The sequence below is a fragment of the Phacochoerus africanus genome, chromosome 7 (assembly GCF_016906955.1).
Source record: "Phacochoerus africanus isolate WHEZ1 chromosome 7, ROS_Pafr_v1, whole genome shotgun sequence".
NCBI lineage: Eukaryota > Metazoa > Chordata > Mammalia > Artiodactyla > Suidae > Phacochoerus > Phacochoerus africanus.
This window is the reverse complement of record NC_062550.1, coordinates 8,610,181-8,636,322: the sequence shown is the minus strand read 5'-3', so window position 1 is coordinate 8,636,322 and position 26,142 is coordinate 8,610,181. Positions and strand designations below refer to the sequence as shown.

Here is a 26,142-nt window from a genome sequence, read left to right as displayed (position 1 = left end):
CTCACGGATTTCATCTGTACAAGGAGCGAAATTCTTGACTTGGCCTCCGGAAGCACGAATGATGTCCTTTCTCTATTTGCTGTCCCCGATGGAAGCAGTCATCTCCTTTGAGTCTTTTTTTTTTTTTTTTCTTTTTTCTTTTTTTGTCTTTTTGCCATTTCTTGGGCCGCTCCCGTGGCACATGGAGGTTCCCAGGCTAGGGGTTGAATCAGAGCTGTAGCCACTAGCCTACGCCAGAGCCACAGCAACTCGGGATCCAAGCCGCGTCTGCAACCTACACCACAGCTCACGGCAATTCCAGATCGTTAACCCACTGAGCAAGGGCAGGGACCGAACCCGCAACCTCATGGTTCCTAGTCGGATTCGTTAACCACTGTGCCACGACAGGAACTCCTGAGTCTTTTTTTTTTTTTCTTAAATGGCCACAGCCGTGGCATATGGGAGATCCTAGGTCATGGAGTGAATCCGAGCGGCTTTGGCATCTTTGCTGGGCCAGGGATTGAACCTGTGCCTCCGCAGTGACCTGAGCTTCTGCGGTCGGATTCTTAAGCCGCTGTGCCGCAGCGGGAACTCGTACCTCTGTGTCTTTTTCATTCCTAGGATCGTTTCTTGTTCTTGAATTTCTTATTTTTCAGAGGCGCTTGTTTGTATGGATGTAACATTCACTCACATCTCTTTATGGATACAAATCAGGCTTCTTAAAAGTCCTTTCCTGATCCTGAAGTCGAAGTATAATTTCCCCAAAATTAAAAAAAAACTACCCTCACCCAACTCTTGGACGGCACATGTATCACAGATTTATTCAGCTCATTAATGAGGAACCAGCAGGATGGGAATCAGCGGAATTAGGAAAACAGGCACTGGAGCAAAAAACAGGGGGATAAGAGGCCATTAGAAGCAAAGCAGGTTAACGGCCTTGTAGGGCCATGAAACCATAACCTTTGGGGTTATCTTGGGCAGAAATCACCTGCAAATATCTACGAGCTCACGTGGAATTTCACAGCAGCCAGACTTTGCATCCACAGGGCAGAGTGAATCAAACAAAGGCATATTCCCCTAGATAATGAAATCATCCTTAGATGGGTCTGTGATTTAACGCTCCACATGACATTTTCAGAAATGCTGCCCTCCCTTTGCTGAATTTCCAAGTTTTCAGATGATTTTTCTTAACTCCTGTTTCAGGGCAGTCATTTGTTCGGCCGGTTCCCCTCACTGCCTCCCAGTGAGGGCTCCCACGCCCCCACTCTGTCCTTTTGACTGGAAGAGAATAGAGAATATTGCTTAGTGATCCCGCCCCCCACCCCGTCTGCTCTTGTTTATAATAAAGACAGCGAAGGTCTAAGCTGAGCAGAGGATGGAGCGAGGAGCTGGCCTGGCTTCGGCCTTGTGGCGAGGTCTCCGTATGATATCTTTCTCTTGGTCCTTGAGGCGGAGGCAGGATGGGGTGGGGTCCACAGGCCAGCATCCTCCTGGGTGGCGGGGGGGGGGGGCGGGGGGGTGGTGAGGCGGGCTGGGCGCCTCTGCAGTCCCATAGGGCCCCATGCTCGGTGTCGTGCTCTGCTTTCACCACGTTGAAATTCTTAACATGTTTTGAACAGGGGTCCTCCACTTTCACTTAGCACTGGGTGCTGAGAATTATGTAGCCTGTCCTGGCTCAGGGGGCAGGCTCAACGGAGGCCTTTTTGTGAGTCGTGAACAGCCCTGAGGGGGATGCTGGGAATTCTGGTGACCCAGACCTACGCCAGCCCTAGGTCCTTCCTGTCCTTTGTGCCTAGGGATGGTGCGAGGACAGAGGGCGGGCTGGAAAGCCATAACCCTGGGCTTCAGAGCCCAGCCACTGCCCCCCACCTAAATCCCACCCAAGCCGAGAGCTATAAATGTCCTGTTTCCTGAGTAACAGGCCTGCCATCCAAGGATTTGTCTTCCTTCCTGCTCCTCCTTGTCCCCAAATTACTGGCTCCCCCTTTAAGTGATGGAGGAGACAGAACCTCCATACTGGAAGGTTCCTTAGAGGTCTGAGAGCTCAGCGCCACATCCAGTCCACCCTGCTTGCATGCTGCCGCTGGGGGCAACTCATAAGGCAGCCGATTGCAAACTGGGACAGACTAATGTGCTAGAAAGTTCTTTCACTGAGCTGAAATTTGTCTTCCTGTAGCTCCCACCTGATAGGACCATTCCTTCACAAAATCAGCATTTATTGAGCACCTGGTACATGCCAGGCGCTGCGCAGTGGGGACACGGGGTGAACAAGACAGATCCACTGAGATGTCATGGAGCTCACAATTTAGAAAGAGGATTTAAAACAGATAAGGCAGCTCCAAGGAAATTCTAGATTGGGACCATGCTGTTGCAAAGAAGAATAGGGGGCCACGAGGGTGTAAAAGGGGTGCCTGATTTAGATGGGGGGGGTTAGTGTACGGCTTCTGGAGAAAGAGAGGCCTAGGGTAAGAGCTGAGCAGGCAGAGGGTGGGAAAGGGTGTCTCGGGGAGAGGGGACGGCACGCGGAGGGCCTGAGGGGACTGTCTGAGGCCGTTGGAGTCCAGGGTTCTAGGAGTGGGTGGATGCTGAGAGATGGAGCCAGAGAAGGGGCAGGGGCGTCCTGGACAGACTCATGGCAGCTTCATAAAGTGGATGGCGGCTCCCTTCCTCCCTGGGTCTCCTCTTCTCCACATAAAGTGTCCCCAGCCCCTTCCACCATTTCTCAGAGAACAGGTGGGGTGGCCTCACCCTGCTGGACTCCGGGCTGTCTTGGTCCCTGGCTGGGGAGCAGGGACCCCAGCCTCCCAGTGATGACTGATGGGGGAGGGCAGGGTCTGCCCTCCCCGCAGGGCCGTGTGGGGTTGCGGTGACCTGTTGAGCGGCCATGCTACCCCCACCATGAGGTCATGTTCACTCCCCAAGCCAGTCTCTGCCACCCTGGAACTAAACACCGTTGATTCAAGAAACCCAGATACCAACCTTTGCACTTGCTGTTATTAATTTCATCTTCTAAAATCCTCGGAGTCTTGATTCCGTCACTCATTACTTGATCAGCCCAGGACAGTGGGCCCTGTGGCGCCTCACTGGAGACTCTCTTCCAGTGCGTGACAAAGTCATCGCTGGGTAGCGGGTGACCCTGCCTCCCTGTCTGATTTCAGCTGTGCTGTTCTGCCTTTCTCCTTTAGGAAGTCGTGAAATATTCCATGACGTTCTTGTTGAACTTGATCTTTTTTTTTTCTTTTCTTTTTTTTTTGCTTTTTAGGGCGGCACCCATGGCATGTGGAGGTTCCCAGGCTAGGGGTCTAATTGAGCAACCGCCGCTGGCATATGCCACAGCCACAGCAACACAAGATCTGAGCCACATCTGTAACCTGTACCAGAGCTCACAGCAACGCCGGATCCCCGACCCACTGAGCAAGGCCAGGGATCGAACCTCCAACCTTATGGTTCCTAGTTGGATTTGTTTCTGCTGCACCATGATGGGAACTCCGAATTTGATATTTTCTTTATCTGTTGATCTCCCAGGGTGCATCATGCTGGCAGTACTATCTCCTCCTCCAACCCAAATCCTAAAATGGCCATGGACAGCCGTGGGGAGGGGTCCAGGGCCTCTGTTAAAATCTTCCCCAAGAATGCCGATGACTGGGGCTGGGGGCGGGGGATGAGCCAGGGCTCTAGGGCTGGGCTGCAGGGACCTTTCCAGAATGAGGCTGAGCCAGACCCCTTGCCAAGGGCATGGCGGGTATGGACCCTGCCTTGGATGCGTGCAGGGAACAGGAATGGCCTTGAACCTGAAAGTCCTTGAAAGCTTCTGACTGTGATGGAACCTCCCCAGGGTGGGAAATGGAGCAGCTGAAGAGGTGGGTGTGAGCAGATACCAGGAATGGGCAACCTCCCCCAGTCCTCAAGTGAAGGCACGGCCTTGACCTCTTCTCAGGGCTCCTCAAAATTCAGAGCGCCACGGGATTGCCGGAGCACATGTTAAAATACAGATTCCTGGGCCTCACCCATGGGATCCAGAGACCCAGCAGGTCTAGGAATCTGCATTTTATCCCTGACGCACGTGGGTCTAGTTCATTTGACCCTCACAGAGCCCCTCCTCAGGAGCGCTACATAGGGAAATCCCGATTTCCAGTTCTGGGAACCCCAGGAAGGGGGAGAGGCGGGGTCAGGGCTTCCTCTTGGATCCATGTCCAGGATCTGAATTCATTCTCATGATAGGCAGATGTCCTCTGTCACTAGAACAGTGGGGACTCCTTGTAAGAAGGTCTGTCATCATTAATAATATTAACACAAATAGCAGTCACATCGGGAACTCGGCACCTTGGCCAGGGAGGGAGAAGTAGAGGCTGGGTCAGGACCCATGACACCCTGGAAGCAGCTTCTCCAGCCTGATTCTTTTTTTTTTTTTTTTTTTTTTGCTATTTCTTTGGGCCACTCCCGCAGCATATGGAGGTTCCCAGGCTAGGGGTTGAATTGGAGCTGTAGCCGCTGGCCTACGCCAGAGCCACAGCAACGCGGGATCCGAGCCGCATCTGCAGCCTACACCACAGCTCATGGCAACGCCAGATCCTTTAACCCACTGAGCAAGGGCAGGGACTGAACCTGCAACCTCATGGTTCCTAGTCGGATTCGTTAACCACTGCGCCACGACGGGAACTCCTCCAGCCTGATTCTTATAGGCTCTTGGGAAACAAAATGTCAATAAGAATTGTTCCTTATCCCTGGACTAGAGCTTTCTAAAAAGATCAGGCAGGCGTGTCCCCTCTGTGGTTGCTTGCTGAGAGTTCCTATTGTCCAAAGTGCCCCATCAGTGGGACTTTAAAAAGCAAAGGGAATTGAATCCTCTTAGGCATCATCCAGGTGGTAAAAATAAGAGCATCTACTGTTTGCCGAGTACTCACTGTGGGCCCGAAGCTGTGCATTATCTGGCTTAATCTTCAGATTAGCTCTGAGAGAGAGAGAGAGAGAAAGAGAGAGAGAGACTGCGGTCAGTGTCATTTCACAGATAAGGCACAGGGACAGGAAGCGACCTGACCGAGGTCACGGAGTGCTGAGGGGCAGTGCCAGGAGTTGAACCCAGGGAGCTTGGCTCCATGGGTGGGACTGAATCCTGGTTCTGTGTAGCTTGCTGGGTGTATTTGTCAGGGATGCATTTGGCTGCAAGTAATGAAACATCTGAGCAGCAGAGGCTTGAGCACATCCCCGGGGTGTTTTTCCTGCCACAACAGGAAGTTCTGAGGTCAGTGGTAACTGGTGATGGTCTGTGATGTGGGGGCCTGACATTCTTGGGTTTGTCCAGGTCTTTCTTTCATGGTCACAAGGTGGCCGTTGAAGCTGTGGGCATTATGTCTGCATTGAAGGCAGGAAGGGTGAAGGGAGATGAGGCTATGCCAGCCATGCCCGTCCACCTGGATCTGGAAACAACATTTTCTTTTCTAGATCCTTCACCTGTCCCAGAACATTGGCCAGAACTGGGTCTCACAGCCATCCTTCACTGCAAGGGAAGGGAAGCTAGGCAAACAGAAAACATCATTGCATTTGGGTAAATCAACTGAGAATTGTTCCCTGGGGCCAGGCAAGATTGGAAGAAGAGAGAAGGCACAGTGGGTGGGCAACTCTCAGAGTCCGCTGCATTCCTCGCCTAGGGCCCGAGTTTCTTCATCTGTTCTTGGCCAAAGCTGTGGCATTCCTATGCCTCCCAGTCCTGGCTGGAGCCTCCAGAGCACCACCTGGGCTGCCTGGGGGGCTGGGGGCTGGGAGAAATCTAAAGTCAGTTGCCAACCTGTATAAGCTGAGACCCACGTCAGTCAGCAGACCCACTGTGGTTAAGGGTATCTGAGGGTCACCACTGGGCTGTTTCCAGAAGCTTTTGCTGCTGGCCTCCTTCCTGCATATCTCTGTGCATTAATCTCCAGGTCAGGAAGCCTTCCATGTGTCAGCAGGCCCAAGGCACCCTCCTGGCTCTGTCACTGACTTTGCACCTGGATTCACCCTGGGCTCTATAGGTCTGTCTACTCCAAGGCCTGGGTGCTCTGAGGGCAGGGACAAGGCTCAGCCATCGTTCTGGAGTCCCTGGAGCCTGGCCAGCATGGAGGGGAGGCACCATGACATGTGTGTTTTGTATCTTTGAGCCCAGTTACCACAGAGCTGGGGGATCTGGGGCCATTTTCATTAAGCTGATCTGGCCCTTAGCTGGGTATGGACCTGGGAAGGTTCCAGGGGGAATCCTGGTGTGGATGAATTTTCATTCGCATATGGAGTAAAGTGGCAGGGAAAGAGAGAGAGAGATGATCACTGCTCCGGTCCATTTCCATGGAAACAGGATGCTAGATGCCATCAAGGGAGGGTAGGGGGTAAATCACCAGAGATTCTCAGGCTACAGGGTGACAAGCCAGACACTAGTCAATCATAAATCAATCAGGATCTCTCAGTCATACAGACAGAAACCCGGCAATTCTTGTTTCATGGAGCTTATCATCTCCTTTACTGAAAGCTGAGGGGTCTCTGGCTTCAGGACTTGTTCAATCCAGAATCTTGAAAGATGTCACCAGGCAGTGTGTCTTCCAGTCTCGCAGCAGCTCTTGTTCCTCTGTGCTGACCTCCATCCCTGGCAGCTTTCTTCTCAGTTGAGGGGTGTTGGTGGGTGGCCCCAGCGCTCAGTCTTTTCCCTCCATTCTATGGAAAAACACCTTTGCTTTCTCAGCCATGCTAACGGGAGCAGAACTGAGCCTCCTTGGCTTGGATTGGCTGGCACAGGTCATGTGCTCATCCCTGAACCAATCACTATGGCTGAAATGAGGCAGGGCTCTGATTGGCCAGATGCAGGTGTGCTGGGTGTGAGGTTCGCCCCTCTCCTACCGTGTGGCCTAAGCATGGGGAGGATGGATGTGGAAAAATCAGGACTGTTACCCTACAAGCAGAGAAGGGAGATCTATGTAGGTGCAAACCACTGCTTCTTAGGTGGGTTAACAGAACTGAAGTTTCCTGCCAGGGTGGGGCTCTCTTACATACCCAGAATTCCGAGAACTTTTTTTTTTTTTTTGTCTTTTTAGGGTTGCACCCTCGGCATATGGAAGTTAACAGGCTAGGGTCGAATCAGAGCGGTAGCCGCTGGCCTACACCACAGCCACAGCAACGCCATAGCCGAGCTGCATCTGTGACCTACACCACAGCTCGCAGCAATGCTGGATCCTTAACCCACTGAGCAAGGCCAGGGATCGAGCCTGCAACCTCATGGGTACTAATCGGATTCATTATCACTGAGCCACTGCGGGAACTCTAGAACTTGGGGTTGTTAATCTCATTTCACAGATGGGGAAGTGGAGGCTCAGAGAGATTAGCAGGCTGCCTCAGGTCACAGAGCCTGTTTGGGCCAGGTCTGGGATGTGCCCAGGTACACCTGTCCCCAGAGTCCTTGCTGATTCACAACATGAGGGGGTTTTACCTTTTCCAAGGCCAAAATATTACAGTTGATCTGCCCTAAAGGGCTGGGCAGCCTCACCAGCTCTCTCAGAAGGATGTGGGGTGAGTCCTGGAAGACAGGCTTTTCCCTCAAGTGGGTGGTAGAGCCTAAGGAATTTCTGGTTTCCAGCAGCTATGCCGACTTGCCATGGTGCCAAGACTGCTCTGGAGTAAGGGAGCTGAATTTGGTGGCAGGCACATTTGGGATGGATACTCAAAAATTATAATTGATGTTTACCTGATGTTCAGACTACTGGGCATCCTGCATTTACCTGGCAACTCTACTCAGAGATAAAGTCACGGGAATGTTGTTCCCTGAGTGGAGTCTTGTCCAGAGAAGGTCCAGGATCTCCTGCTGCTGAGGGCCCCAGATTCCTCTGTGGCCCCCAGGTCCCCCTTTGCTCTGAACTTGGCCTGACCTGAGCTGGTTTCAGACCATCAGTTTCCCCGTCAAGTGGGCTTAAGAAACTCTGTTTTTCGGGTCTCATAGGATCTGTGTGAGGCCATGTGGGTAAAAATGATGCATAAATCATTAAACACTGGCCAGAGTCAAGGGTTAATATTATCACTCCCTATTTCTCTCTTTCCTTTATTTCCTTCCTCCTTCTCTCCACTGAACACCTACTGTGTGCCAGGTGCCAGGACAGTAGCCTAGGCTAGTGGTCTAGCTCTCAACCAACACAAGTCTGAGTCATCACAGAGCTGCCTCCTGACAGATGATCTGCCATTTCCAGCATCTCAGCTTCCTTTCCATTAGCTACATCTTAAATTACACTTTAAGAAAGCCCCCGTGGGTCCCTGGTAAAGATTGAGGAAACACCCTATTTTTATCAGCCACACACAGAGATCATCTCCTGGGAGGGGTTTTTCCTGGAAAGATGTTGAATCTCAGTCATTTTATGTTTGCTTCTTGTCAGCTCCAAGGTTTTTTTTTTTTCCTTCTTCTGATCTTGTCGTTCAAGTTATTTGTTTGACAAGCTGGCATGGGGAGCCAGCTCCAAGCCATGCCCTGGGCTGGGTGCTGGAGGGAACCCAACTAGGACTCTGAGCTTGCCCCCCAGGAGCAGGGGCACAGCACACCTCAGAGCCAGGGATGCAGGGGGACACAAGGCAGGAGAGCTTCATTTTCCCCCCTGGGGGTGGGATCCAGAAAGCCTGAAAGGGCACTCCAGGTTGCAGGAGCAGCCGAGGCAAAGCCATGGAAGCTGGAAACAGCAAGGTGCACTCTGGGAGATGTTCCGGCCAAGGGTGGGAGGCACCGGGGTCATGGTCAGAGAGCTTCCGGGGGTCCTTACTGCCGGGGCTTTCCTTGGCAAGAGGTGGGATCTAGGGAAGGGTTTAAGCAGGCGTAGTGTGATTCATGGGCCAGTGTGAACCACAGCGTTGCATGAGGCTGTGATGTAATGATAACTGACACTTTCTTGGCTCATACTTGTGCCAGGCCCTGTTCCAAGCACCAAATCCATCTGCAAAGGCATCTCATCCTTCCCCACACCCCCATGAGGTCCAGCCAGTGATTTGCCAAGGTCACTCGGGGCAGTCGCAGCAGAGCTGGGGTGGGAGCCCAGGCTCCGTGCTCTAACCATTGGGCAACCCTGCCCCTACGGATGCTGGACCCACCCCACGTGCTGCCGCGTGTGCTGCACTTACTGGCCACCTGGCCAACTGCTGGAGGTGTTCACGAGCCAGATGGCAGCCCCGCCTGATGACTGATGAGGTGGGAGGGCCGTGCAGAGGTATTACCCCCACTACTTGGCCGTTCTGAGCCTCGGCTTCCTCCTCTGTGGCGGGCACCATATTCCCACCGTGGGAAGGTGTGTACAGGGCTTGGCAAGCAGCGAGCGCTCCGGAAACCCTTTGGAATCAGCAGGACTCGGAGTTGCTGGCGACACAGACCCAATTCCGATGACACCCGGGCCCGATGACACCCTGGCTCGTGCACCTGGGGAAAGCAGGGCAGATCTGCGATTTGGGTGCAGCTGGAGGGCATGCTCGCGCCATATGGTCGGATCCTGCCTCCCTCCAGTTCTGGCTCGGCCTTCCTCTGAGTTGGCAAAATCCTCGGGCCACCACGGAGGCAAGATGGCCATTAGCGCCTCCGGGTTTCCTGGCGGTGGCTTAGCCAGGGAGAGCTCCTCTCCCCTGCGGTCCCAGCTCAAGGGCTGGCTGCCCCTCATGGCCCGCTTGGGGTCACATGCCCATCCTGAACCAGTCACGGTGGCCAGGGAAGGTGTCCACGGGTTGACCAGGCCTGGGTCTCTCGGGGGAGTCGGGGGAACTGGGGGTGGGGGGTGGCTCCTTGGTGGGAATCAGTGGGAAGAGCCCTGAAGTGCAGAGAGCCCTGGCACGGCCCCCACCCCAGCACCGCCACACCCGACCCCTCTCCCTGGATGACACCACCGGGAGCTCGGTGCAGTCGCTCTCCTCCGGGGTGATGTCAGGACGAAAGTGCTCACTTTAAAGCAAAATTACTTACCTAATTAGGCGCTTGGGAGCTGGCAGGAGGGAGTGGGGGTTTTTGTTGATTTTTTTTTTAGACTTTTAGCACTGAAGCTGCGCGATAAAGTAACTGTGTAATTAGGGATTAATTTCTCACTCCCGCAAGTGATGTCTTACTTGGGGCCTGAGGGGAGTCAGCTGGGTGGTTATTCACCCACGAAGCGACCCTCTCAGCACCTTCTCCTTTTTTTTGGGGGGGGGTTGTTGCCTTAGCTTTCAGCCAGGGGGTGGAGAGGGGGAGGAGGGAGGGGGTGGAAGGTGGCATCTTCCGTCACAGGTGTTATTCATGCTACACAGAAGCATGTGTCAGAGGAGAGGGGGGCAGGGCCCCCAGCCAGCCCGCGGCTGATGCCGTAGCCGCGCCCCCCTCCACCCTCAGTGATGCACCCACCCAGCCGGGGTCCCTGCTGGGATGGTGGTACCCCAGCTCATGAACAACCCCTCGCTGGCTTCTCTCTCTCTCTTTGCCCCTCCCTCTCTGTGCGTCCTGGGGTCATCTCCCACACAAACGGCTGCTCCCAAGCCCTGGGCTCAGAATCTGCTTTTTGGGAACCCAGACCAGACAGGAGGTGTGAACAGAGTGTGGAGGGAGCCAGAGCAAAGAGGGGTGAATGCAGCCTGCGGTGCAGGGAAGGGGTGAGCCTGGAGGAGGAGGGCTTCATGGAGGAGGGGGTCTTGATGGACCAGAGTGAGCAGAGAATCGCATGTTTGGTGAGCTTGGTGGGCCTGGCCTGGTGCCTGAGATTCATGGAGTAGGAGCAGGGGGTGGGGAGAGGAGCCAAGGCCAGACTGGAGGGCCTTGAAGGTCATGGTCAGAGCTCAGGCTTGGTTCTGAGGGCAGCAGGGAGCCATTGAGGGTTTAAGCCCAGGAGTGACACAGCTGGCTTTGTGTTTTAGGAGGTTTGGGCTCACGGAGGATTTGTGTGGGCAGGAGGCAGGAGACTGCTGCAGCTAGGAGAGAGGGCCGGTGCCCAGGCCAGGGCAGGGTACTGAAGCTGTCAGCCAACTGTCCCAGTCCGGCTGGTTGGTGCACAGTGTCACTGTCAGGACAGTGTGGTTCCCCGGGCACAGACTTAAGCCCTAAGTTCCTACTTTCCAGTTACTCACTCAGTCCATCTCTCCCCATCCTTGTCCGATGTCCACCAATCTTTTTTTTTTTTTGGCCGCCCTGGGGCATATGGAAGTACCCAGAAGCCACAGCTGGGACCTATGCTGTGGCTATGGCAATGCTGGATCCTTAACCCACTGTGCTGGGCCAGAGATCAAACCTGTTAGAGTTAGGGTTAGCTCCAGAAGTGCCACCACCACCTTGTGCCACAGCAAGAACTCCCAATGGCCACCTTTCTGTCCTCTTTCCCTTAGGGGAGGATGAGAACTCCTGCCTTCCTCACTGGGCACCTGCTGTTTGTCTGTTTTTCACCAAAAGGCTTTGTACCTGATCTTGCTCCCCCAGACAGGCAATACAGCTGCAGCAGAACACCCGCATAGGTTTGTGAAATACAGAAGAGACTTAGGACCTGGGAGAAATGTTCCGGCAAGTGGATTTCTTGGAAGAATCCATATGGCCAAGCTTGTTCGTGCTGCGAAGTCGTCTGCGATGCATCACATTTCCCTTTTTGTCTTGACTGCCAGGAAGCTCAGAGCTCAGATCTTGACACTAAATTCTCCAAGAAATTTCTCTTGGGGGCTTTCCTTTTTTTTTTTTTCTTTCTTCTTTTTTCTTTTTTGCTTTTTAGGGCCACACCTGTGGCATATGGACATTCCCAGGCTAGGGGTGAAATCGGAGCTAAAGCTGCTGGTCAACACCACAGCCACAGCAATGCAGGATCCGAGCCGCATCTGTGACCTACACCACAGCTCATGGCAACGCCAGATCCTTAACCACTGAGCGAGAGCCAGGGATCAAACCCACAACTTCATGGTTCCTCGTCAGAATCGTTCCCGCTGCACCACAGTGGGAACTCCATTGGGGGCTTTTCTAAGGGGACGTTGAGGGCTGCATCTGGTGAGTTCTCGGGGGAATTTTTGCGTGGAGGGTCACGTCAGAGGTGAAGGGAAGGGACTGGGCCCTTGTGCTGCTCTGGCTCTGCTTAGTCCCCTTCAGAAATGAGGGCCAGAGTCTGATCAGCCCCCCCTGAGATGGGGTCTGGGGGTTTCAGACCCTGAAGCTTACTGACTCGGGGTAATCCTGGGCCTCGGTGACATCCAGGCACAACTGGCATCTCACTCGGGACCCAGGGCCCAGCCCCTCTCTTTGTTTGAGAGAGAGACATCAGGAAAGCGAACCTGATTGCTCCCTGAACAGGGCATCTGTAATTTCCCATTCTTGCCCCCCCCCGCCTTGCCCAGGGTAGGGGCCTCCCATGGTGGGAGCCCCTCATTTAAGTAAGAACCAATAGGGAGTTCCCATTATGGCTCAGCGGGTTAGGAACCTGACTAGCATCCATGAGGATGCATTTTTGATCCCTGGCCTCGCTAAATGGGTTAAAGATTCAGCGTTGCCGAAAGCTGCGGAGTAGGTCACAGATGCAGCCTGGATCCATGTTGCTGTGGCTGTGGCATAGGCTGGCAGCTGCAGCTCCTATTCAACCCCTAGCCTGGGGACTTACATATGCCACAGGTGCAGCCCTAAATAACAAAACCGAAAGAGCCCCCCCAAGCCCCCAATAGTCCCAGACTGTGGACTACGGGTTCCTTGAGTGGGGGTTGGAAGGGCGCAGAACCCGTGAGGCGTCGTGGGACCAGAGAATCAGGGAGCAGGCAGGATTGTCCTCAGGGCTCCCAGAGCAGGCAAGCCTGTGTGGCTTACAGCTGTGGATCTGCTCTGGTCCAGGGGAGTGTGGAGAGGGATGAAGTGGGGTCTGCTGATGTAACCTCAAGCAGCTTCACGCAGGTAAATAGTGAGAAGTCACACAAGAGGCCCTCAAAACCCCTTGACTTGTCTGTCTACCCACCCATCTATGAAGCATCTATTTATTTTTATTGTGGGACTTTATGGGGATGGGAACAAACGCTAGGCTGGCACCTGCTGGGGGCTCCTGGGTCGTTGTCCCTGGGGGGCTTCAGTCTGGCGCGGGCTGGGAAGCCTCACTCCAGCACACCCGGCAAAGCTTAACCTGAGCCCATGGGCGGGACAGAGAATCAGGCAGAAGGAAGAGGGTCTGTGTTTGGGGGGGGGCATGGGGGAGGGGCTGGCTGGAGCTGAGCCTGGCTGCCTGCCCCGGGGTGGCTCTCCTTGGCCTGGTGTGTGTGTGTGTGTGTGTGTGTGCGTGCGCGCACCAGTGTGAGAGCCTGTTTGTGTGCCCGTGTGTGCCACCCCCGCAGCGCCTCCGTCACACACATCTTCCTGGCTGCCTGGAGAGCTCTTTCTACCAAATATGAAAATGACAGTTTGGCTCACCCACCCACGCACGGAATCCTCTTGCAGCTCCGCTCCCCGGCGCCCCCTTCTCAGAGAACCCTCTGCCCCCCCTCTCCCGGGGGGGCCTCAGTCCTCACCCTCTTGGCCCGGCTGCCGCACCCCACACCACCCCTCCCCCCTTCTCATTGGTCCCCCTGGTCTCTGGTCCCTGGGTGTCTGTCACTTTTGGGGTCACACTCCTTTATCTGAAATTTGGGCTCCGGTAGGAGTGAGCGTGGATGGTGGTGTACGAGGAGTGAGTGTGTGTGTGTGCGCGCGTGCCGGTGGCCGTGTGTGGGCTTGTGCCTGTGTTTGGTGAATGTGTGTAAGAGAGGGTGCACGGGAACCCGAGCCTGTGCCCCAGGAAGCTGGGACCGGATGGAGGCATTTCAGGCGAACGAAGCTTTCACTCAGTTACTCTTCAAGCAGCGGGAGGGGGCGGTGGCTCCGTAACAACCGGACAGGTTCGCACGGGGTGTAGGAAAAGCCTTCGCTTCCTGCTGACAGCGGTGACAGGTGGAGCTGGCAGCAGTGCCAGAGTCCTGGGGTGGGGGGCCAGGTCTGGCGATTGGGGCACCTGGGGTCAGGCTGGGGCTGCAGGCCTCTGGACCTGTCCCTCAGCGGGGGGCGGGGGGGGGGGCAGGGGGAGGGCGGTTGTCAAGAGGGATCTGGTGGACGGGCTGGGAACTACAGAGGGGGCCTCGGAGATCGGCTTCCTGTGGAGATCTGGGAAGGCTTCCTGGAGGAGGCAAGCTTGAAGGAGCTGCAGGATGGGTTGACTGTGGCAGTGGAGGGCAGACCTGTTTGATGAGGGCCTGAGGACAAGAACTAGGGCAGTGGTGAGGCTCCAGTGCCTCTGAGTCTCTTGCCTGTCTCAGGGTGGACCCCTGAGGGGAGCAGCCAGGTCTGAGTCATTCTTGGGTCCACAGCCCCTGGACTGGCCTGGTTCCTCATGGGCTCAGGGGTGGAGAAACATCTATGGGCTTCAGGGGCATTTGCATGGAGCTGACGGAGTGAGGTTTCCAAGGACTGAGGTGGGGGAAGGGCATTCCAATCAGAAGGGAGGTGGGGGTTGGAGAGGGGGCAGAGGGCTGGAGCCTGGGCACCTCATAGGGGCTGGCGGGGTGGGCATGCCCAGGAAAGGGAATTAGTCCTGCAGACAAAGAAGGCCCCCAGACATGGCCTGTGACGCCTGGCAGGTGCTCGGAGGAAGAGCGGGGCAGACCTAGCGTGGCTCTGGGGTGACCTGTGACACCGGACGTCACCCCTCTTCAGCCTCATCTCGTCGTAAATCTGGGCATCTGACCCTGGCTTGGTGGGGACTTGAGGAGGTGAAGAGCCTTGGGCTCCACTCTGACCTCTGTCCCCAGCAAGGGCTTTGCTGCTGTGATGGTGACGTCTGATCACTGTCTGGGGTCTGCCCGGGGGCTACTCAGCTCCTCCGTTCTTCCCTCTGAGGAGTGGGGGAGTCCTCCCTGTTTCTGAGGCATCCTCGGGAGTGGGGGGCAGGAGCCGCTGGACACAGCGCTGGGCCCACAGTGGGGACCCAGGGGCTCTGCCCCTCCATTCCTTCTGCCCTGGGTCACATCTAGTGGGATCCCCAGGAGAGTCTGGGAGGTTGATGTCACCAGCCCTGCTTCCAGAGGAGGAGACAGACCCAAGGCCGCAGGGCCGATGGGGGCTCAGCTGAGATCTGATCGTGTCTCCTACCCAGCCCAGGCGGGTGCGGGCATGGGCGGCCTGGCCCGCGGCCCCGGCTGGCCCTCCTGCTCTGAGCCTCACTCTGCTCCCCTCTCTCCGCAGGATGGTCGAGTACTCCCTGGACCTTCAGAACATCAACCTGTCCGCCATCCGCACCGTGCGTGTTCTGAGGCCCCTCAAAGCCATCAACCGTGTGCCCAGTGAGTTGGTGCCCCCCGCCCTGTCCCAGGCCCACTCAGCCCCTCATTCACTCCGAAAAGACTGGCCAGCACCTTCTGGTGCCAGGCTTGTGCTGGGCATGGGGTCCTTCAGTGACCAGACAGATGTGAACTCTGCTCCTGGGGGCTCGCGGGCCAATATTTAGGCCTGGAGATGCTGGAGGGTGGTCCTGATGCCTCTGGGTCCCCAGAGGACTCAGATTGCAGCAAGTTCTGGCTTTTTGGGGACAAGGTTCCTTGGGGGGGGTGCTGTCAAGAGGGCACATCCACTTGGTTTGTGGGAGGGCGTTGTGGTTGCGCAGCATTCTGCTGGGGAGGGGCTCCCAGACCCCCCACTGGTGCTGGCTGACTTGAACTTGAGCTCCCGACCCGCCCGCTCTCTGCCCCCCATAGTTTCACCCTGGTTAGGTCCATCCACCCACTCCCCTCTCTGACCGGCTGCCCAGCCATCCACCCACCCACCTAGTACTGAGAGGGGTTATCCGCAAACAACAAACCCTGACATCTGCCCAGACTCACACAGCTTTCAAAGCTTTTCATCTCTGCTTTCTTTTGAGAGGGAGGTGGGCTATTCTCATGAAAAGCTGAGATGAGAAAACTGAGACTTGGAGACAAGGTTACTTGCCCAAGACGTCTCCTGACCGTCTCCGCTGCCCTGGGTCAGGGATGGGATGGAGTCCAGGGAGGGAGACGGGCAGGGTCCTGCCTGCAGATGGGAAGGACAGGAGCACCTGTTCACCTCCTGCATGCCAGGTTCTTGGCATGCTGATAGCTGACCTCATCCCCTACAGCAACCTATGTGAGGCTCAGAGAGGTTAAGTGGCTTGCCTAAGGTCACACAGCAATTAAGGGGCAAGGCAGGGATCTAAGCAGAGTTCTGTCTGCCTAAGCCCAGCTCTATCCCTGGCTCTATCTGAACTGTTGGTTTTCTTCCCTGTCTGAGCCTCCGTTTCCCCATCTGCATAAGATGGGAGGGCTCTGACCCCTCGGTCTCCTGCACGATCAGCACGGTCCCCACTCTCCCAATACCCACCTTGGGGCCTTGGGGGGCCCTGCCACTGCCCTGCCCGGCCCACCTCTCTGCAGCCATGTGCCCTGAGTGCCTGTGGGGCTGGCTGGACTCTGGACGTGCGGGGTGTGCGGTCGGCCTGGGCAGGTCAGTGGAGCGGGGGAGGCCCTGCTCCGGAGTATTTATGGACCAAGGTGACCTGGAGGACAGGCTGGCTCAGGATCAGCGAGGTACAGAGGGGGTCCTGGAGGGCTGGGTCTCAAGGTCACACATGCAAGGTCACCTCCCTGCACCTGAGCCTTGATGTGGTGGGAAACTCCCAGGGCCCCTGAGAGCTGCCGTGAAGGTCGGGGGGTGGTGGTGGGGGAGCGTTGAGAGGTGAGGGTGGGGGGTGAATGGCGAGAACCAAAACCATGGGGGAGGGGGAGGAGCTGTTCAGCTGGACCACCTTTGCCCCCTCCCATTGTCCTGGGGAGACTCTCCCGGGGGCAGGGCGGGGATGTCTGGAGAGGCCATCCTAGGTGCTGGCTTCTCTCCATCCTTCCCACTCTCCACCAAGCCTGGGAGACTCCTTAAAGATCACCTAGTTCGAGACCATCTTTACCCATTTATCAAATGAGGAGAATGAAACCGGAGACGGCCATGACCGGCCCAAGGTCACACAGCAGGTCGGTGGCAGGGACTAAACTGGAGCTGGTTTCTAACCAGCTCACCTCCCCCCAGGGGCACGTGTTCCCCTCCCTCATGCCCACCTCTTTCTCCTGGGAACCTGACCACGTGGTGGCTTTTGTTCCCTCAGGCGCCTGGAATCATTCCTGGCGTGTGGAAGGCCCCCGGTGAACAGGTGTGAAGTGGATGCGCTGGGCAGGTGTATAGAGCAGGTGTCCTGGGCCAGGGCCGCGGTGCCATCCATGCTCAGAGGGCTGCCAGGCTCGTGGAGCACACAGGGGTGTGGGGAGGGGCAGGGTGGGGGGCGCTGGCTGTCTGAGGGGATGCCTGAGCTGAGACCCAGCAGAGCGGCTGGATTGACCAGGAAAGGGAGGGTTTTAGAAACGCCTGGAAGAGTGAGGACTGTGAGGGGGGAGCTGGACAGAGTATCTTGGGTGAGCGATGGCCCGGCCGGGCGGGGCAGAGAGGAGCAGATAGACGGCAGGCCTGTCCCCATCCTGGAGGGTCACAGGGAAAGCCCAGCGTCCGGCCCAGGCACCCTCAGCAGGGAGGGCACCAGGTAGAGGCCCCATCTCTCCTGTGCACCTCCTCCAGGCTCCCCATTTCTGTTCCAGGGGAAGGCAGGGGCCACGTGGCCACTGTCAGGCTCCTGGCCATGCAGCCCGCAAGCCCTGTGGCCTTTCCACATGTGCTGGGGATACGTGTGCATGTGCTGGGGTCACACACGGGCCTTTGCAGGCCATCCTGCATCCTGCGTCTCCCCTCAGGCCTTGGGATCGGACAGGCATGGGAACAGCGATGTGACAGGACAGTTGAGAAGAGACAATCCGGGGGGACACGATAGACACACAGGGTATGGGTCACTCTCTGTGGGTGGGTTTCTGTAGATCTATGTGTGTGTGTGTGCGTGTGTGTGTACGGGTGAGGGTCTCTGTATCCATAGGAAAAATGGTGTGCACATGTGGAGGTGTGGGCACACATGTGGGTTGTGCGCATGTGAGAAGTGTGTGCACAAGTGGGGGGGGGGTGCATGTGTGTGGGTTGCATGCACATGAGAAGTGTGTGCACGTGTGTGGGTGTGTGCACGTGGAGATGTGAGCATGGGGGTTGTGGGCGCATGTGTCTCTCCCCTCGGCCCCCCCCACCTCACCGTGCACGTGAGGAGCAGGGTAGGTGGCTCCTAGTTATGGGTGGGGTCACGTCCAAGTCCCCAGGGCCAGTCCATCCAGTCCTCTGGAGGAGCTCAGGGTTGGGCCCTGTGCTCCTGGAGTCGCCAGTTTCGGAGGCTGGGGGCCCAGAAGGCCCAGAGAGGAGTTCGGGTCTTTCCTCAGGGCCTCCTTCCGCTACGAGGCTTCACCGGGAGGCCCAGGGCGGCCGAGGTGGGGAGTTGTGTTCCTGCTCTGAGCTGGTTCCGCCTCTCAGTGGCAAATGAATCTTGACTCTTGCTTTCTCAGAACCTGGCGAGGGGGAGTTGTTAGAAGCACGAACCCTCTAGGATCCAAAATATACACAGTGCGCCCTCTGGAAAGGGACCGTAAGAAGAACTCCTGTTCGTGAGCGGCTTGATTAATAGGAGCCTCAGGCTGTTGGAGCAGGTTCACGGATCCCGACCCTCATTTAAAGAAGGGATGGTTTCCTTCCCAGGGCCACACATTCTGCCCGGAGTCACCTGGGAAGGAGTGAGGTGGGGTGGGGGAGGGGGACGGACTCTTAGAAGTGTCTCTTTGAGAAATTTGATTGCTTGCCTCCTTTTTTTCTAGGTGTTTATCTTTTTATTTTTTTTATTGTCTTTTTGCCATTTCTTGGGCCGCTCCTGTGGTATGTGGAGGTTCCCAGGCTAGGGGTCCAATCGGAGCTGCAGCCACCGGCCTACACCACAGCCACAGCAACGCCGGATTCGAGCAGCCTCTGCAACCTACACCACAGCTCACGGCAATTCCAGATCGTTAACCCACTGAGCAAGGGCAGGGACCGAACCCGCAACCTCGTGGTTCCTAGTTGGATTGGTTAACCACTGTGCCACGACGGGAACTCCCCATTTATCTTTAGAGCTGTTTCTACCCTGGGACTTGTTCTTTTCAGCAATAGACTGTAGCTTTCAATTTGGCCACTAGATGGCAGGCTAGAGAATTGGGACCAGGCGAAGTCAAATTATGGGTTATTAATTGCAAAGGTGTGGAGAGTGGGGTGGCTGCCTGCAGGTTAAAAAGTAGTTTAAAAACACGATCAGCCAGGAAGACTCAGTTGGGTTGGCAGCGAATGTAAGTTCTGCTTCTTAGCTCTGCCGGGAGGCTGCTGTGTGACCTGGGAAGCCCTTTGGTGTCTCTGTGCCTCAGTTTCCCTACTTGCCCAAAGGAGGAGGAGGGACTGGTTTGATGCGTGGTTCTGACTTTTTCCAGGATGCATGGGGCACCTAGGAGTGGTGGTGTTCTTTACAGAAGCCCATAAAATATGTTCCTCCACCCTTGCCCCCTGTAGGTCTGTCCTGGCCACTTGACCACTGATGGATAAGGGAAGCAGTGGGGAGAGGGTTGGGAAGAAGCTCCAGGCTGCCAGGCAGGAGACTGGGCTCTGGTTCCTTGCTGTGTAACCTTTTCTAAGTCACTATCCCTTTCTGGGCCTTGGCATGATGGGGTGGGATTGTCTCTGAAAGTGCCCCTTCCTGGCACCAGCTGACTCCAGGCCTCACCCAGCCTGCACACCCCTCAGGCAGCTGCAGGGCCTTCCAAAAGCCATTGGCCAAGCCATTTGAAAACGAAGAGTGCTTTTTTTTTTTTTTTTTTTTTCCCCTCCAGTAGGAATCTAGGGCAGTTGCTGCTAAAGCCTGAGCCAGCTGAGTCTGAGCTGCTGGCCCACATCTGCACCTGGCCACGCACCCCCTGGCCCGGGCTGCAGAGGAGGTTGGGAGGGAGGCCTGGGGAGCTGGGTCGCTGCCAGGAAGGCCGAGCCTCGCCCAGGCCACTGCCCACCTTTAGAGCCCCGTCCATCTAGCTGACAGCCCCTGGGTCAGAGCTTTTTGCTCCTTTTCCCAACCTTCTTCCTTTCCTTTTAGTGCAAAGGCATCTCGGCCGCCCACTCCACCTGCAGGGAAGGACCCTTGCCCACATCCGAGGTCAAAGCAGAAAGGCCTCGTGGGCTGAAGTAATACTGTCCAGGCTCCTTGTCTCCCCACCTACCCCCAAGTTTGGTTCTGAATGCCTTTCACTGTCGGGGTACAGAGCTCTCGTGGTGCCAGACCCTGTGCAGCCCGAGGGGGGCAGGTCAGGGCAGGAGGGAGGATAACACAGGGGTTGGTGCAGAGCGTGGATTCAGTGGCTCCGCCACCATTCTTGGAACTGTGTTAATTGGCTGTAGGACCCTTGCTTCGGACCCCTGTCTGCACAAGGGGGATGGCACGCACACCTCCACACGGGTTAGTCTGCAGCTCCGGGTGTAGAACAGGTGCCCTTGAACGGCCCCACCCTGGCCTGCCTCGCAGAGGGCGGGTCCCAGCGTCGGGGCTACAGACTTTGGCGTCCAGATCAGTTAGACCAGGGTTTGTGCCTGGGATCTTGGCCAGTGGCTCCACCTCTCAGACCTCAGTTTCTCTGTCCATCCCACGGGGTCCCAGCCCTCCCTTGCCAGGCTGTGGGGCAGCAAGACATCCCCATGACCCCTGCTCCTAGAAGGGGCCCGTGAAGGTGCTGACCCTGTACACTGATCACGTGGGAGTCTCACGCTCTGCGTCTGTTGGCAGGGGGGCCGGAGGACTTTCCACCTGCGCTTACACGATCTCAGCATCTTCACTTAGCACGCCTGTTGACTAAGGCTTGGGGTGCAGCTGAAGGCGGCTCTGGTCCCAAGCAGGACCTTGGACTTCAGACTATCTGTTCTTGGCACACACAGGCCCCTCCCCCCCACTGCCCCCAGCATGGAGGAAAGGTCTAGAAGCTCCCAGGGAAGGAAGGGAGGGAAGGCGGGAGGAGGGGAGGGGAGATACAGTGGAGGGGCCTGGTTTCCCCAGGCCTGCTGCCTTTTGGAAGGGATGGGGGCATGGGAGAACATCTGGCCAGAACATCTGATGAGAACTTGACCTGGGAACAGGACAGAGCGGCCGGGACTGAGAGAGAGGTGGGGTGGGGGTGGGGGGTGAAGCTAGTTGGGGAGGGAGTGATTCCTGGACAGGACACCAGATCAGGGGAGGGAACCACTGTGTCTTCGTCCGTTCATCCCAAGTAACATCCGCTGAGGGGCCATGGAGCCAGGCCTTGGGTCAGAGGTGGGGTCACAGGGAGGACTCAAGCCGGAGCTATGGGCCGGGGAGGGGGGGCACATGTGCTGTGATGGAGGTGTCAGGGGCCGGGGAGGGGACGGGCCACCACACATACTTTAAGGAGGCTGCACAGAGGAAGGGGGACAGGACATTTGAAAAATGCATAAGAGGGCAGCAGGGGCCACAGTGGGGGTGGGGACCTTCAGGGGGACAGGGCCAGGCCCACCCCCCAGGGTGTGAACACTGACGGCCTTGGGAGGACACCAAGGCCTCCCCTGGGGTAGTGGGTGCGGGGTGCCAAGTCCTTGCCTGGGGATTGTTTCTTATCTCAGGGGTGGGCACTGAGGCCCCCCCCTTAGCCCACAGGCCCCTCCCCGGCTGGGCTGGGGCCAGCAGCTGTGTCCTCAGCAGCCCGGAGGCGTGCAGCCTGGCCTGGCCTCCCAGCACCCACTGTGCCCTGATTAGTTGGCATCGGCCGTGGCAGGAGCAGCAGACGGCCTCTCCTGGCTACTCAGCGCCTTCCACTGACCTGGCCAGACCAGAGAGAGAGGGGAGCCCAGTGGCCAGCCACAGCCTCAGCGCCCCTTGCCTGGGGCCCAGCCCCCCTCCTTGGGCTGTGGGCTGTGCCCCTGGCAGAGGCTGGCGTGAGTCCGGCTCTTTCTACTTGAGCTGGCCTGGCAGAGCGGCCGTGCTCATCTGCGCTGACAGCTCCTGTCTGCAGAGAGCACCCTGGACCCCTGGGGAGCTGCCTCTTAGGAAATGCACCCCCATTTCCTGGGCCCCCTACTGCCATCCAGGGGCCCTGCCTGGCTGCTGCCCAGCTTCCCTTAGGGCAGAGGGTCTGGGCTGGGGGTCCCTGGTGAGAAGAGATGAAAAGGTTGAGCAGCCCCATCAGTTTGCCCACCTGTCATCCATCTCCCCCAGCTCCTGGCTTTAAATGCCACCTAGAGATGAGTTCTACCTGATGCCACCCACATGACACTCCAGACCATGCTGCCCTCTCCTGAACCCCACACCTGAGCTTTTTTTAAAGGAAAATTTTAAATTATAGTTGATTTACCATGTTCGGTCGATTTCTGCTCTACAGCAAAGTGACCCAGTTATACATGTACACATTCTTTTTCTTCCATCGTCTTCCATCGTGTTCTATCACAAGCGATTGGATAGAGTTCCCTGTGCTGCACAGCAGGACCTCACTGTTCATCCATTTCGTCCCTGAGCTCTTACGAAGTGACTTCGCACAGGCGACAGCAGGCACCCCTGGCTCCACACATCCCAGCGAGCCCCATCTCTGTGGGGGCTGCTCCAGGCCTCTGAGCTCAGGCCCCCACTTGGAGTTGCCCCGGCTCCTGTCTCCCACCCACAGCCACATCCCACTGCGGGTCCAACCTTCAAAACGTCTCTAGCACCCAGCCGAGACTCTGTCTACTGCCCTCCTCATCTGGACCCAGCCAGATGTGCATTGTCAGGATGGCAGGTGACGGATGGCAGGTGACCGATGGCAGGGCCAGGCCAGGCGGGTCGGAGAGGAGCAGATGGACAGAAGCCCTGGTCCCCAGCCTGGAGGGTCACGGGGAAGCCCAGCATCTGGCCCTCACAACCTCCGAGAGGGCACTGGGCAGGGGCAGGATCTCACCTGGGCGCCCCCACAGTGCTCCCCGTTTCTGTCCCAGGGAAGGCAGGGGCTGCCCCCCAGAGGCAGTCACCACACGGCCACTGTCAGGCTCCCGGCATTGCAGCCCCCAGGCTCGGCCCCCTTTCCAGAGATGTGTGGGGTGTGTGTGTGTGTGTGTGTGTGCACGCACTGGGGTCACACACGGGCATTTGTACACCAGCCAGCAGGCTGTGTTCCCTAACGGGCCTCTGGCTCCGCCCTGGTCCACCGAGTCCACTTGGTCCTTTCGAACCTTCTTCCAACCACGCCTCTCCTCTTCCCATGACACTCGATGTGAGTAGAAGCCAGCGTCTCAGGCTCACCTGCCGGCCGCCCCTCACGGCTGGCGCTCTCACCTCCTTCGAGTCTGTTCTGTGCGTCCTGCCAATGAGGACTTCCTTGGTCCCTATTTTATACCAGCTGGGACCCCCCCCCCGCCGCCCCACCGGCACACCCCATTTCCTCCCCAGTCTCTCTTTTTTTTCCTTTTTTCTTCCTAAGGCTGCACCTGCGGCATATGGAAGTTCCCAGGCTAGGGATCAAATCAGAGCTGCAGCTGAGGCCTATGCCGCAGCCACGGCATCACCGGATCCTAAACCCACAGAACGAGGCCAGGGATTGAACCGTATCCTCATGGATCCTAGTCAGGTTCTTAACCTGCTGAACCACAGTGGGAACTCCTACTTTGTGTTTGTTTAGTACTTACCACCCAATAAATGAGGAACTTATAATAATGTTTGCTGTTTCTCTGCATGTCTCTCCCTCCCCTGGCCTAGAATGTCTGCCTCACAAGGCCAGGGGACTTGGTCTTTTTTTTTTTTAATTGATATTTCCCTAGAGCTTAAAACAGCACCTGGCGCATAGTGGGTCCTCACTGCATGTTTGTTGAATGGATCCAGGCATCCATCCATCTCTCCTCCATTCATCCCGCTGCTCTCCTTGGAGGGGCTGTTCTGTGCCAAGCCCTGGGCAGGACTGGAGGGTGCGAAGCATCCCAGTGGGCCTCATATGCCTGGTTTGCGGGGGGAGAGGAGGGCAGAGTTGTGCCCTGGTGAAGGCCGACCCTGTAGTAAGCGCTGCGACGGAGGGAGGGCAGGGCTGAGGCAGCTCCTTGTAGGGGCCTGAGCCCAGCCTGGGGACCAGAAGAGGTGAGCATACGGCCGAGGCCTAAAAATGGAGGAGAGATGGCCCTCCGAGGGTATGAGGGGGCCCGGTGGTGATCCAGAGCCCGAGCTTTCTAGCAACTGGAAGTGGGTCAGTCCAGCTCCAGCCTGGACCCCGTCCTGTCTGGGGAAGTGGACCCAGCGCTGCCCCCAGTGCTGTAGTAACAGGAACCCTTGTGGTGGAAAGTGGGGGCGTCAGGGGGGCAGGGTGTGCGCAGGGGGGAGTGGGGTTCCTGGGGGCATGTGCACTCTGACTGGGGGAGGTGAGGCTGGGGAGACAGACCGGGGCCTGACGGGTGGGGGGCTGTGAGCAGGGCAGGTGGGATATGGATTTACACTTTCCCCTTGGGGGAAGATGGGCCGCTGGAGGCTTCTGACTTTGGGGACTGTCCCCCTCTGAGTGGCCTTGGAGTATTCCTGAGGCCAGACAGGAGCCACTGTCCTTTTCTGTAGATGAAGCCACTTGCCCAGAGAGGGCAAAGCTCTGCCTCAAGGCTGCCCAGCCAGGACTGGGACCCGGTGTGCGACCCTGGTGTGCTGTCTTGGGCTGGTGCTCTAGCTGCTGCTCAGGGTGGAGGTTCCACTGGCTGTTCTGAGGACTCTGGGACCCCCTTTCCCCTTAGTTGGGAAGCAGGGCCCTCAACCACACTCATGGGTCACCTGCAACCTGCCCCCCTCATGGCCCACCTGGTCCCCAGCCAAGGCTGCAGGCCTGAAAAGTCGCACTGGGAGAGCAGAACTGGGTAAGATCATCCTGAGAGAGGATCAAGGAGAGCCGTCAGGGAACTAGAGGCAGGAGGCCTTCCCGACTACCTGGGGGTGAGAATCAGAGAAGACTGCCTGGAGGAGGCGGCTCTGGCCTGGGGAAGGTATGGAGGGAGATGAGTAGAAAGGATGGTCCGAGGTGGGTGGTGACGGGTCTTAAAGGCGGTCTCTGCCTCTTTCTCTCCATCGTCTCTCTTCTGTCTCAATTCTCTCTCTTCCTGTTTCTCTTTCTCTCTCCGTCCCCTGTACCCAGCGCCAGGGGAGCTGAGGGCCGAGTGGGACTGTTGGACTTGCCTTTGCTAAGTACTTGACTGTGGCATAAAAGAAGGATTAACTGGGTTCTCTCGGGGTCCTCCGTGGCTCCCTAATCCCGCGGCCCCTTTTCCCTGGCGAGGAAGTGGTGCGCTCGCTCAGAGGCCCTAATTAGCTAATGATGCCTTGGCTCGGTGGCCCTGGGACTCCCTGGGCCCCAGGGGGGGCCTGTGAAGTGAGCTGGGCCCAGCTCAGCAGAGGGAGGCAGGAGGGGAGGAGGGACCGGGCTGCCATTCAGGGAAGCCAGCCAGGCAGGTTTTCGGGAGCCTTTCAGAATTTCAATATCCTGGAGAACTGGGAAATGTAATTAATTGAGCAACAAAGGCGGGGGCCCCGGGGAGCAGGCAGGGAGCAGCCAGACTGGGATTGTGCAGAGCCGCCTCTTCCAGGCCCTTCGGATCCAGCCCCTTCTCACAGCCGCTGCTGCCTGGCCCGCCCTGCTTGCCTCCGGGCCTCTGTCCTGACCTCCGGGATTGCTCCTTCCCCTTTAAAGCCCGGAGCTGATCAAGGGCATGGCCTGCTTAGAAATCCAGCCAGCTCTCCTTAGACAGGCCCCCAGCATGGCCTGGATGCCCTCTCTGAACGGTCACGCCTCTGTGCCTTTGCCACAACTCCTGTCGTCCTGCAGCGCCCAGCTCAAGTCAGCCCCTCCAGGTCTACGCCCGGAGCTGCCCTCACTCCCCTGGCATCGTCCTTTTCCCAACGCCGTGGTCCCCTGTCCCCCTGTTCGTAGACCGCAAGCTCTGAGGGGGTAAAAAAATGGTGTGTCTAGCACTGTGCCAGATATGCAGCAGTATTTATAAGGGTTTGATGAATGAATGAATGATGGTGCACCAGAAAAGCTTGCAACTGGCTGACTAAACCTTTGGCTGGATTACAGGGTGCCTGCTCTGTTCTCTTGCTTCTGTCTTCGGCACACCCCCCGGCCATGCCTGTTGGGGAGGCGGGTGTGGGGAGGCGGGGTATTGAGCCTTCACTCACCCCAGCTTGCTCTCAACCAGAGAACAGGAGCCTGCCCGGGAGCCCCACTGTCCTTCCCAAGAGGAGGCTGACCTAG

The 26,142-nt window shown here is 57.1% G+C and overlaps 1 protein-coding gene across 1 annotated transcript in view; it reads left to right on the top strand.

Annotated features, from left to right (window-relative positions):
* Nucleotides 1–26,142, top strand: part of CACNA1I (calcium voltage-gated channel subunit alpha1 I) — a 106,736-nt gene that overhangs the window by 23,427 nt on the left and 57,167 nt on the right. Inside the window, exon 4 of the mRNA XM_047786201.1 lies at nucleotides 15,146–15,243. Coding sequence (XP_047642157.1) covers nucleotides 15,146–15,243 — 98 coding nt within the window. The remainder of the gene's footprint in view (nucleotides 1–15,145; nucleotides 15,244–26,142) is intronic.